The sequence below is a fragment of the Xiphophorus maculatus genome, chromosome 21 (genome assembly GCF_002775205.1).
Source record: "Xiphophorus maculatus strain JP 163 A chromosome 21, X_maculatus-5.0-male, whole genome shotgun sequence".
Lineage (NCBI taxonomy): Eukaryota > Metazoa > Chordata > Actinopteri > Cyprinodontiformes > Poeciliidae > Xiphophorus > Xiphophorus maculatus.
In genome coordinates this window covers 13,523,090-13,536,464 of record NC_036463.1, presented here as the reverse complement: position 1 = coordinate 13,536,464, position 13,375 = coordinate 13,523,090, and the positions used below count along the sequence as shown (strand labels likewise).

At 38.8% G+C, this 13,375-nt stretch overlaps 1 protein-coding gene across 5 annotated transcripts in view; it reads right to left on the bottom strand.

Annotated features, from left to right (window-relative positions):
• The window catches only part of myrip (myosin VIIA and Rab interacting protein), a 111,494-nt gene extending 100,460 nt beyond the window's left edge, over positions 1-11,034 (bottom strand). For 3 of the 5 annotated variants that reach the window (XM_023326521.1, XM_023326524.1, XM_023326522.1), the window contains exon 1: positions 10,931-11,034. In XM_023326521.1, coding sequence (XP_023182289.1) covers positions 10,931-11,020 — 90 coding nt within the window. In that variant the 5' untranslated portion in view covers positions 11,021-11,034. Of the gene's footprint in view, positions 1-10,263; positions 10,280-10,640; positions 10,904-10,930 lie in introns of those variants that run through there. The other 2 variants (XM_014472837.2, XM_023326523.1) reach the window with 2 other exon arrangements.
• Positions 11,035-13,375: the final 2,341 nt, after the last annotated feature.

The window sequence follows — 13,375 nt, the reverse complement described above, 5'->3', positions numbered from 1 at the left end:
CCAGCTGAGGAAGTTTGCTACTCTGGCTATGATAGTTTGGATTCTTATCTGTTTGATCCATCCCCGGCTCAGAACCAAACATCCCTGACTGGGGAATTTCAGATAGCTGAGTCTGAAAGATCAACTTCTGCCTTGAAGAAGACGACAATTGAAGATACTACCTATGAAGACAGCGCTGTCCAGACCACTGTCGCAGGGAACGATCTGGCCAATCTTCCCGAAGAGCAAACTTCTGCGGCTGCAGAAGTTTGCTGTGAAAAGGAGACATCTGAGTCTGAGAGTTCAACTTCTGCCATGAAGAAGACAATATTTGAAGACACTACACATGAAGACAGCGCTGTCCAGACCACTGTCGCAGGGAACAATCTGGCCAATCTTCCCGAAGAGCAAACTTCTGCAGCCGCAGAAGTTTGCTGTGAAAAGGAGACAGCTGAGTCTGAAAGCTCAACTTCTGCCATGAAGAAGACAACATCTGAAGACACTACACATGAAGACAGCGCTGTCCAGACCACTGTCGCAGGGAACGATCTGGCCAATCTTCCCGAAGAGCAAATTTCTGCAGCTGCAGAGGTTTGCTGTGAAAAGGAGACAGCTGAGTCTGAAAGCTCAACTTCTGCCATGAAGAAGACAACATTTGAAGACACTACACATGAAGAGACCACTGTCCAGACCACCGTTGCAGGGAACGATCTGGCCAATCTTCCCGAAGAGCAAACTTCTGTGGCTGCAGAGGTTTGCTGTGAAAAGGAGACAGCTGAGTCTGAAAGCTCAACTTCTGCCATGAAGAAGACAACATTTGAAGACACTACACATGAAGAGACCACTGTCCAGACCACCGTTGCAGGGAACGATCTGGCCAGTCTTCCCGAAGAGCAAACTTTGGGAAGATTGACGGTTGCAGATGTTTGCTGTGAAAAGGAGACTATTGAGTGTGAAAACTTTTTTGCTTTGACCAAGATGGCAATTGAAGGCAGTAGCCATGAGCAAACTTCCCCGACTGAGGAAAATGTGTTTTCTCACAAAAACAAAGACAACATATGGGAGCCATTTTTCTTAATGTTTCTTAGTTTGTGTTTATTTTGCCTTCCCTGGGTTATTTTATACTATGGTGGTTTTTTCCTGTTTTTATTTGTTATATATTCTTCCTGTGGACTTGCTTATCTTTTGGGATCATAAAGCCAAGTATTGAGAGCTTACCTTTAAATTTAATTACACTGTTAAATTTTCTGTTTCGGTTTAAATTCAAAGATACTTTTTAATCCCAAAGAAAATTAAATGTTATAGCTCATCAAGATTCTTCAAAGAGCCATTGAAGATGGCTGTCGACAGGAAAGATCTCCTGAAGCGGTCAGTACCACACTGAACCTGAAGAAGCCTCTGACTGAGGATGGATGCTCTTCCCTTCCAAAACAGCCTTGCGAAGAGGATGGTCAGGATTGTCCAGAATTTTCTTGATCCTATGAAGAATCCTTCTCTGCATTATCATCTCCAGAGGTTCCACGGACATCCCCAGAAGAGAACAAGAACAGAACCAGCCTTCTTTATCAGGCTGGTTCTGCCAGGGATCTTTTTAGATCCTTGGCTGATGCTGCCCCAACAGATGGCGCTCTCAACAACAGACTTATAGAACAGTCGTCCCCAACCCCCGGGCCGTGGGCCGGTACCGGTCCATGCGCCACGATAGTCGGACCAAGTCAATCAACATGTTGAAAATGCCCGATTTTAGATCGGAGCAGTCCCAACGTTCTACGTAACTCACCACACAGCAGGATGATCGGTTACGATTATCGCAAGCCACACTCAGAACGTTCTAAGATTGATGTAAGGAAAAAATCGGGGCAAATAAATTAAAATGGTGCCATGTGAACTAAACTTTAGCGGGCACATGCAGAAGCCTGTCTGACGGTTCACCCTCCCCGCACCCATCCTACCGAGCGGCAGTAAAAATGCCAAGCCTTGACCGGTCCGCAGTGATAAAAAGGTTGGGGACCACTGTTATAGAAGATTGGCAGCATCTTGCTGCAAAGCTTGAAGGATCTTAGCTCCCTCCAGAAGCCCAGTCTGCTCTGTCCCTTCTCATAGACGCTTCACTGTTGCGTCTCCTGTCCAGACTGTTGTCCAGTTGAACACCAAAGTGTTTATATTCATCAACCACCTCCACTTTTTCTCCCATGATGGAAACAGGGTTTGATCTGATCCTGTGCATTCTGATATCAACAATCATCTTCTTTGTTGGAAGAACATTTGAACTTGTTCATAATAATAATAACAACAATAAAAATTTGAAGTAGCAATAATAATAATGAATAACAACATTAGTATTGATATACTAATAATAATACAAATGTTTTAATATTAGTATAGTAATACTAATATTTAAAATCATTGTTATTACTACTACAAATTTTTATTGTTATTGTTATTAATAATATTAATAGTAAAATAATGCTAATATTAGTATTAATATACTATCATATACAGTATATATATATATATTATATTTTTTATAATTATATAAAAATATATATAATGATATATATATATATATATATACTATATATATAAATTATATATCTTTTTATTTAAAAAATTTTATAACATTTTTAATAAAATTTTTATAAAAATTTTTATAAAAAATATATATATTATATTATATTTATATATATATATATATTATATTTATATATATAAATATAATATATTTATACTATATATATAAATTATATATATTTTTATAATTATATAAAAATATATATAATTATATATATATTAAATATATATATATATATATATATATATATATATATATAATTAGTATATATTATTAGTATATATATATATATATATATATATACAGTACCTGCACAGTCACTTCATGATTTATCAATGGAACCAGTGACATTCTCACAATGCTCTGACAAGTTTTTTATTTGATATATCAAATTATCATTTTGTGCGTACTCAAGTTATCTTATCTCGTCTGTCTTCATTTGATAAAATGCAACATTTAAGTTTAGTTAAAAAAAAAAAACATAAAAGAGAGAAATATGTTTATGAGCACTGTAAATCCCTTGTTTGAAATTGGTTTCAGCAAGATTGCTAAATTTAAGAATACAGTGCTTTTAATAACTTTTTGAATAAATGACACTTAAGAAAAAATAGATCTCTTTTACCAGAGTAAAGCCAAAGCCCCAATCTGAAACAAAACCCTTAATTTAGTCATGGTAGATGCTGGAAACTAATGACACTGAACCAACTTCTTAACATCCATAAACAAAGATGTGCTGTTCCTTCTTATTTCTTCGTTGTAATTTATGTACTAAGTCTAAATGAGATGTTTAACAAATAGGTAACTCCTCTTCTATGACAATAACTACATTTGATGTAGATTTTCTTGCAATATTGGAAGCAGGTTTTTAATTTAGCTCTTGGATTATGCATGCTTTAGCAGCATCCGTTGGCTGCAAGCAAAAAAATAAATAAAATAATAAATCACACCTTTGAAGCTGTTTGCCATTTTGGGTGAGAAGATCTGATTTTCTCCAGCAACAGCACAAAGCTGAAGTCTGTCTTCTGTCAACACAGACAAATATTGAAGCTACACAATATCAAGTAGTGTTTTGTCCAGCAAAATAAAGCCCATGGTTTTATTGAGCGCGTTTGCCCTGGTTCCATTCACTTCTCCAGGTTATTGCAGGACTCACTTCACTGCAGACTCCAGTTGAATTTAACAGCGTTACCAAGAAAAACAAGCCTGAGCTGCTGCTTCTGGCTTCTCAAAGCCTGAATGAAACCTTTGACTCCGTTTTATCCTTAAACGCATCTCAGTCAGACGTGCTTCAGTCGTTTTACCAGTGGGCTAATTCTCAATGCCATAAGCAGACGTGCAGGAATGTAGAGGTGAGAAAGAGGCTTATGTCACATTCGGCGGTGGCGGAGAATGACGTCTAAATCTGGCAGTCTCACAGATCTGTTATCAAACAGCGTGAATAGGCTGCAGACTGACGCCTTGCCATTCACACATGCTCCCTATTCAGCTGCTGCAATAAGACACCTAAATCCTCATCCCTGCTAAAGCTTTCCAGCCTGAAACAGAGTGACACTTAATTCAAAAGATGAATGAATCCCGACATGTGTGAATATGCGAAGTCAAGTGTCACCGTGTGCCCCCACAGTTTGCAACCTGCGCTTGTTCAAGTAGATCTGTAATTATATTTCCACGACGGAGAGCTAAACCTTGGGGAATAGAAGCTGAGTATATTTACCACTCAGACATTTGTTTTTGCTTTAAAAATGACTTTTTATCCATTCATGCATTCATTACGTTTAATGGAGCCCTCATAAGCCCAGAGGCAGGTAACATCTCTGCTGTAATATATATTATCATAAACATTCAAGCAACAGCACTTATGAGCCTTGACTGTTCAATACACTGACATCCTGTGATGAATTTAAACTCCACCTGAAAACTCAGAGCTTAGAAACAATCACCACAACATTATTGAGACAACTTAGACTTAAAAATATGTCAGGAACTGGATATTGCAATCTTAAAAACCAGGACGCATTTTATAACCTCGAGCTTTCTGTTGGTAGTCAGCGGCTTATGTAATAAAGATCCATACTTGTGACACTTAATGTGAACGTTTATACATATTGAAACGAGACTATTTGTCTGTCTATTTATTTCTAATGTCGGGGATCGTTGCCACCTTAGCAACTTCATTACAAGAAATTCTCTTTGCAAAACATATCCAACACTCTGTGGATTCAGTCTTATCTTTTCATTCACTTTCTATACCAGCTTCTCCTTGCAGGGTCACAGGAGGGCTGGTTCCCATTTCCAGCACTCATTGGGCAAGAGGTACACCTTGGACGTTTTACCAGTTCGTCACAGGGCAACACAAAGACACGCCTGACAAATAACCACCCAAACACACTCATTCCTAATTGTAATTTAAAGGGACCAAATCACATAACAGTCATGTTTTGAAACTGCGGGATAGAGAAACCATGTAAGTATGGGAAGAACTCCATGAGGAAAGGCCCTTGGCCAATATTCAAACCCAGGCACTTCCTTCTGCAAAGCAGCGGAACAACCAACTGTGCCACTGTGACAAACGTTTGATAAGTAATTGCAGTTTTTAAAACTGTTTCTTACTCTTTATCACTTAGTGCATTTATCTTCATCCAGCTTCCTGGATGCCTCATGAGATTCAATCAAGAATATGTCACTCCTTCCATCTACAACAATCCAAAACTACTGACCCCACATGAAAAATGGTCTTGGTCAAAACTTAGGTTGTAACCGTCAATGTTCATGTGACAGAAAGTTGAGTTATCCTACAAAGAATCATTCTCCCAGCTGTCAAATCTGAAGGACCTATGCATCAAAATCTATTTACAACCTAATCTCAGCATGAACATTCTCAAAAGATCATGATCCTGCTCTGCTATCACCTTCAAATCAATGCTCCAACACCAACAGAGACTGTGCTGTTTTGATTTGTCAAATCTAAAGGAAGGAGTGATGGATACGCCATGACAGCACCATCATTACTGTATAACTGCAAGGCATTTATTTAGGTCTTCTATATTGTGCGTGGTGTGAAAGGATGGTGACTGAGCTCCAGTCATGTCTGAACTAAAAGTTGCAGTCGTCCATGCACTTTATACATAGATATTACAGACATGGTAGGAGAGGTTACAGGGTGTTTTAAGCTGCACATGGTTGACCGCACACTGACCCATAGGACTGTCCCTGCTGCACATGATAAAAAAATCATATAATGCAGGTGGAGTATAAAAAGTGATGTGCCTTTCACACAATAACAGCGTAGATGAGTGATTAGTGCTGAAGCAGAGGAGAAGATTGCAAGTCATTCAAACAAAAAAAAATCTTGTTGCATAATAAGGAATGGTTGAACGTGTACACGCCTTCTTCCCAGTTTGCAAAGTTGTTTTAATCAACAAACTTCCAAAATGGCCAAAACATTACCACAGCTTTGTTTTTGTGCACAGATTTTAGACATATTTGGTTAGCCATTGTTCTGCATATAAAACATTAAACTTTTAATTTACAATTTAAGAAAACATTAGTTTTCTAGAAAGGCAGGTGACAAGGCAATTAATTTTCAGTGAACATAGCTGTTGAAAACTAGAAGTGTCATAATGTCTGGGTGTATAATATACTATCCAGGCGCATTTTACAGGAAAATCAAGTAACTATGTTACCTTCAGTTGTCATAAAAATGCTGAATATTTGAAACATAACCTAAAAGAAATTTGACTTTGCAAATTGACCCCTTCAAATTGGCCTCTGTCTCTTCAAGAAGCTCCTGCTCAAGCAAGGAATCTGACTTTAGTTTCACACGCAAACAGAGTTCACGCGTTAAGCATGAATATAGCAGTGCTGGTTCATTGCTCAAAGTGAAAGGAATAATGAAGAAGGAAACTTTCAACGGTTTGAACGGTTTGAACTGAAGCGTTTTCAGTTCAACCCGCTTGAACTGAAACATTCCCAAGCACACATAAAACTGGATAAAACATTAAGCTTTTTTAACAACCCAGACATTAACTTTTATTAGCAATGCATAAGCTAGGCCACTGCAATTGCTGGAAAGATGGACTGGAATTATGCCAAGATCTTCCTCATTCTTGGTTTCTTTCCTTGCAAATGAGCAACATTCATTCAGACATCAGAGGGTTTGTATGTAAGCCTGTATGGATTGTTTTGATCCTTTGTGGATCTAAAAAAGATCCACAATTAATCCAGGAACTTTAAATATGCATTTTCACCTGCATTATCTGGAATCTAACCTGGAAGAGGCAGATAATTTTAAAAATATAATATTACAGTTAGTAATTTTACACCACTAATTAGCTTACCAGTTGAGAAGCACCATACGTTCCAGGTTTAGTGTCGAACTTTATTTTTAGGTTTGCAAAAAGGAAAAAAAAAGCTGCAGCAAAGAGAAACGTGTTAATTTATCACAAATTTGTTTGGTAAGATTTTTCAAAAATGTAAACAGCTCGAGTGTTTTTCAGAAGCTCAGATACTGCATACAAAGACGCTCTAATATTTCACATACAACTTCATCTGTAACATTCTGGCTCAACCAGTCACTGTGTCTGATAGGGAATACAAAAAGACAAGGCTGGGCATTTGGTTCGCACTTTGATTGGCACTACACGAAAGTCCACCAGTGTAATACTTTCAAGCTACAAAAGCAACACCTTCAAACTGACACTCTCACTTAAAGGGACAGGTAGTATCTGGAAAAATAGGTCAAACTGCTACATCTCTCCTAGAGAGTGGAACTGTGAGTTTTGTTGCTTTTTTTTTCTGCACAAGTCACTCTCAATACTTCTTCTATATGCAGCAAAATGAACTTATGAACTCAGGTGTACCCAATTAAAACCCACAAATAAATCTTACCCGACGCCACCCTGCAGAGCACTTGGCTCTGCTGTGATCTGTCACCTCAGAGAGCCGGCAGACGATGGACAAACGGAGAACAAGGCCCTGCTGGAGCACTAAAAGGGCAGATGCAGCCAAGCGCAAAATTAACTGCTTGTTTTAGACCCTCTCCATTGTGTTGGCTTTTTTTCACAGCACGTGAGAAAGAGCTTGATACTGACTCCAGATAAATCCTTATTTGGATGGTGAGCACAATAAAAAAGGCTGACAATGAGTTGAGGTGTGAGGGTGGTTTTTTTTTTTTTTTAATTATTATTATTTTATCAGATTTGTTCTCTATTGTGATTGAAATTATTGGGAAAGCTCTCCATCAATACTTTGCAATTAGGAATGCACCAAACAGATCTGTGATTGAAACGAGGTTTCCAGTTTGATCCTGCTGAAAGATGACAGGCAACACTCAAGAATCCAATTTTCTTCCAGTCAGTGGATGCATCATGATTGATTTGCTGTTGGAGCTGGCAAAAGCCTCAGGAACTTTTTACTCTGAAAAACTGTACAGATGTTGAGCTTTATCAAGGAAGACTAATTAAAAATAATCAATGTAAGGGTTAGATTCTTTATCTTTATCTTTTCATTGGGCAATTTCTATCAGAAAAGGAGAAGAATTTTGAATTCCTTTTGTTGTGAATCAAGACTTAAACAATTCAGCTTGAGATTGTCAAAAAAAATTACTGATAGAATCAAGAACTAAATATATTACAATCAAACTGCATCATCATGGAAGACCCACAACGTGACATTATTCCTTCGTCTGGTGCACAATGTCACCTTATCTACAGACTCAAACTATGACTTTGAAGAGAATATTATTTCCTCATGAATGCCTGACTGTTGTCATGAATTGTCATTCGGAAAACAATGACACTATTAATGCAAAGTTACATTAAAAGTCAATTAAAAGTGCCATCTTTGCATTATTTGGACAATGACGACCTTTTTAAAACAAAACTCTATTAAAATTTGCTGCAAAAATCCATTAAAAGTGTCAATTTGCAATAAACGTGTCATCGTTTACCGAAAGATGCTTCATGACAGCAGTCATAAACATTCAAGAAGACTCCTTCATGTTCGTGACAGCCGTTACGTCATATTTAAGACAGTGTCATGTCAGTCTTATGCACACTCCTTCACATAAAGCTTCACATTAGAATATGTCAGTGTACGAGGACAGACTTAAGAAAATTTTATTTCAGTGACTGAGTGAAAACATCTCTTGTTTTCTGAAACAGAATTGACTCTCAAAGCACTAGAAAGAGGATGTCATGTCTAATTCTGAGAGTGATTCAAATAAGAGGATATAGAAGAAAGATAAAGCCAAGTTGTAGAACTAGCCTTGATGCACCGGTTTTCAGCATCAGAACCACCACAATAGGGCTGAATGCCAACATAATTGGCTGTTTACTCTGATGCAACACACTCACACAAGTGCTATTCACCTAGTTACTGTCAAAACCAGACTTGCTCATTGCATTTCCAGACAGACAGGTGTGATTCTGGACTCCAAAACACATCTCCACTGCAGTGTCGGTGTGCTCTACACTACTGCATCCGACTCTTTTCCAAGCCTTACTTGTCAACATAAGGCTTGGAGGCAACTCTACGGACTCAGAAACCATTTGAAGCTCTCTGAAGGCCAGTTTTTTGGTAAATCTGAGGGTTACATGCAGAGAGTTTGAGATCTTTGTGCATTATGTGCTTACCCCGCTCTAGGATTGCGTAATGTTTGCCCACCTTGTGGTTGAGTTACTGTCATTCCTAACAGCTTCCACTATGTTAGAAAACATCTTACAGTTGATAAACGAAAATTTAGCAGTGAGGCAATTTCGCAACTTGACAAACTGCACAGTAAAATACTAGAATTGACTGATCACTAAAAGCAAGTTATTCCTTCACAAATGTTCGTAGAACTAGTCTGCAGACCTGGACATGGAAATTATTTCTATGGATGAGTTAATGCCGTGTAAAAGGTCGGTGTGTATTTTTGCCCCAAAGATGCTGCTGTTGGTCAAGATGACACTAAAAATTACCAGCAGAGTGCCCAGAAAATGAAAAATAACATTGGAGTTAATGTTTCACTCTAAGCTAATAATAGAGGTACTTTATCTCATGTGACATTAAAAAAAAAACTTGCAGTAACATCTGACAGAAGGTAAATCAAGTATCATCCAAATATTAGAAAGTAGGTGCTTTAAATTCTCCTCTCAGGGAGAGTGTTTGATCATTTATCACTTTTTGACACCTGCCTGCTGAACCACATCAATCACCACCCAGCCTATCGACGCAGAGCTACAGAGGAAGCGGCTGCATCCGCCTGGGAAGATGCCCTCACATTCTCCAGCACCCGTCAGACACATGCACGAGGAGTCACACTCTCACCCGAGGTGTTAAAATGGAAACAGTTGAGGACTGGGCACCACTGCGCAATCGTGCATGATGTGAGTAAGTGTTGGAGCATGAGCATTTAAAAACGGAGGAATTCATTCAAATTTGTGGGGCGAATGCTCTCTTCCTGCATTCCAAGATGGTCCCCCCTGCTGTCAACAGGTGTGAAGTCAACAATGAAACACACACACACACACACACACACACACGCACCCCAACAAAACAACGTACAATATAGCATGGCGAGCCAAGCTGAGATTTTCAGCCTGCATTCCTAGGGGAGGGGGTTAAAGTTTCTTTCCCTTACAATGCTCCCGAGACTAAAACATGACTTTACTTCCACTGGCTTCGGCTCAGTGAGGGGCAATCGCTTTACTTTATTCAAAAAGATGACTCACACTCTGCGCCTCCAGGACCCGGTTTTTGGTTTTCCCTCCCAGCATCATGAACCTGTCAGACACCTGCTCGTTTTAACCCCTGCGTGACGACATCAATTCTCCGTTTCTTTCTTTTGAAGGAACCACCTATATTCATCTAACCCTGCCACGTATAGCTGTAACTGGATGATAACAGCTGTGCAAAATCTTGCAGGAGACAGTGTCGGTTCTCGCAGGAGACTAAAGCATCATTCTCCTCATCGCGACGTCTAAGCATGCACTGTAAACGAGCCAATCTAAAAAATAAAATAAAAATTAAAAAAAAAAAAGAATGCTGCTGTGTTTCCTGCCTGCTCGTTGCATCGTTCACAGCCTGTTTGCGGTGAGGAATCACTTACACGGGATCAGCGGGAGCCGAATGACCGCCAGTCACAGCCTCCTTATTCCAGATACTGACCAAGAGACGCGGAGGGATGCGAGCGTAAACTTCCGCGACACCTGTCAGCCTGTCTCCCGGTTACTTTTTTTCCTCCTCTCTGCACCAGCTCGACTGGTCGGCTTATTGTCCCCCCCCCCTTAAAGCACGCCAGGCACCGGTGAATGGGTGATCACGGGGTTTGTATTAGAGGAGGATGGAGGAGGGAGGGAGGGTGCACGGCGTTACGAGGTGAGCGACCAGGCGCCCAACCTTGATTTCTTCCTGGTGCTCATGAACACTGATCGCGATGGAGCTGCGGATGAGGAAGGATTTAGTGATTGGAAATCTGCGCCGTTTCATTCAGGTTCCGTGACTGGCCGATCTGATATTAAATGCAGTATTCTCCTCTGCTGGCACCTGGGTATCCTGCACTCCAGTCTGCCTCATGTTCCTGCAGGAGGAGTAGAGAGGAGGAGGAGGAGGAGGAGGAGGAGGAGGTTCTCTGAGCTGGATGCTTCATTCACAAAGCCATTCAATGCAGTTATATCACAGAGAGGCAAGAAAAGTTTGGTTTTGGTGTAAGCAATCCCTCAACCTCAACCTAAAGCAATGGGCAAAGTTATTTGCATTCAAGTTTGTTTCTCAATTACATAAATAAATAAAAACATGATATGAAAATGTAGGCGTATGAATTTTGGAGAACATAAGTCAGCTACTATTTTCGTTCAATAAAGAATGTGTGAAACTGTCCATGTCTAACTCTAAACAATGACAAAATAAAGTATTTTTGAAATCAAGCCCTTCTTAGCATTTTACATGTTTTAGCTTGTATTTTCATGGCTTGCCTTTACCAACAGGATGCAATACAGTTAAAAGTGATGAGTTCAAAGTCTTTGGGATTTGGAAGACCTCTTTGCCGTCACCCTAATCTTCAACTCTCTCTAAAGATTCATTACCAGATTCAAGTCAGGACTCTGACTGGGCCACTCCAACAAATCAATATTACTTCCAGTCAGAAGAAATCTCTTGGTAAAAACAAAGGGATGCTTGAAACCCAAATCTACCTGCAGGTTTGATCATTTTTTGACTTGTGTGCAATTTTGGCTATTTTAAGTGGGATTTAATGTGGGGGTGCACTAATATATAACTCATAGTTATAACAACATTTAAAAGCTTTTTTTTTTCCTTCAGTTTTATTACAATCTATTACTTGAATTTTTGTCAAAATTGATGTGAAATATATATATTTGTCCAAATGTGTTACAAAAACAGAAGCTTTCATAAGCTTTCTCTTTTTAATGTAATTAGTTTTGGGCTTACTCACAGTTTCACTAAACTGCATTAATGCATCAAAATGTTATTTTGATAACACTTTCAGTCTATGCAAGTCCATTTATTGTTGTTTAATAATACTATATAGTATATACAGATGGAGGACAATTAAGTATTATGAACCGTGGTAAAAAAACAACTTAAAAAATACATTTTCTCAGTGGAGAAACTTTATGCTCACAAACGACAGGTCACTATAATTAGACCTGGACTTATTTTAGTGTTGTTTTGACTCTGCTACAGCTATAGTCTGTCCCTGAAGCAGGAACTGTATTGCATCTTGTTTCATCCCTTGAAGGAAGGTGCAATACAGACTTCAACCCTTTAGCGTAATATCAGTGCTTTCATCATTTTCTGGTGGATGAGGACAAAACCAGCATTTTAACATATTTATTTCATCCTCATTTTCAATTTTACTGTATAGAAGTAAGAAAAAAAAAAGGAAAGTGCTCCTTCCAACATTTTTATTGACTTTTTCTGCATTCCCACTAAGTGAGCCCACATCTGACTCTTTCTGTCAAGAAAATGAGGTTGTCTGTTTATCAACTAGAACCAATGACGTTCTCCAGTTTCACACGCCGCTTGGGCTGCCATATATGGTCATGCAACCCTATTTTTGAGAGCCAAATGCTGCTTTTATTTACCTGATTTGAAGAAACTCTGGTGGAACAAATTGTGATTCACTAATATTTTACACATTTAGGATGTTTAGATTTTCTGGCTCTAATATATATTTGTTCTTTTAATGACAGTCAGAGCAACAAATACTTATAGAAAGTTCCAGGATCAGCTTTATCACTGTGCAGTGGGCTGGCAAAGCACCACAGCTGGTCAAAGAAAGAAAGAAAGAAAAAAAGGCTCTTCGTTCTCTTTATTAGTGCACTTACTTCCCTTCAAAACTGCTGACTCTGACACACAGCAAAAAACACTTTCTGGGCTATTTGCCTTCCATGGTAAGATTTTGCAAAATAAGTAGTCCATCCAATGCTGCAATTACTTTATAGAGCATTTAAATCATCAGGGGGGGATGCTTGCTTCGTCTTAAATTCAACTAACTACTTTCTAGAACACACAGTGAGTAGAAAAGAACTGCACACATCCACACATCCTATGCATTAGACCCTATTTATGCATGCAAAAATACTTGCATGAGTCACTGTGTGCTCATATAAATTACCTTGACCTACATGCAGAGAATGTACAGAAATGTTTGCAGTGATGCTGCAGGGGTAGGAGTGCCTTTAACTGTAAAGCTGGAAGACAAATATGATGAAGCAGGGATTAAACCCAAATCTGGTTGTAACGAAAATGTTTTTCCTCCTACTGAGTCTTTGTTATGAAATGCACAAGATATTTACTGAACAAATATGAACAGGATTCACT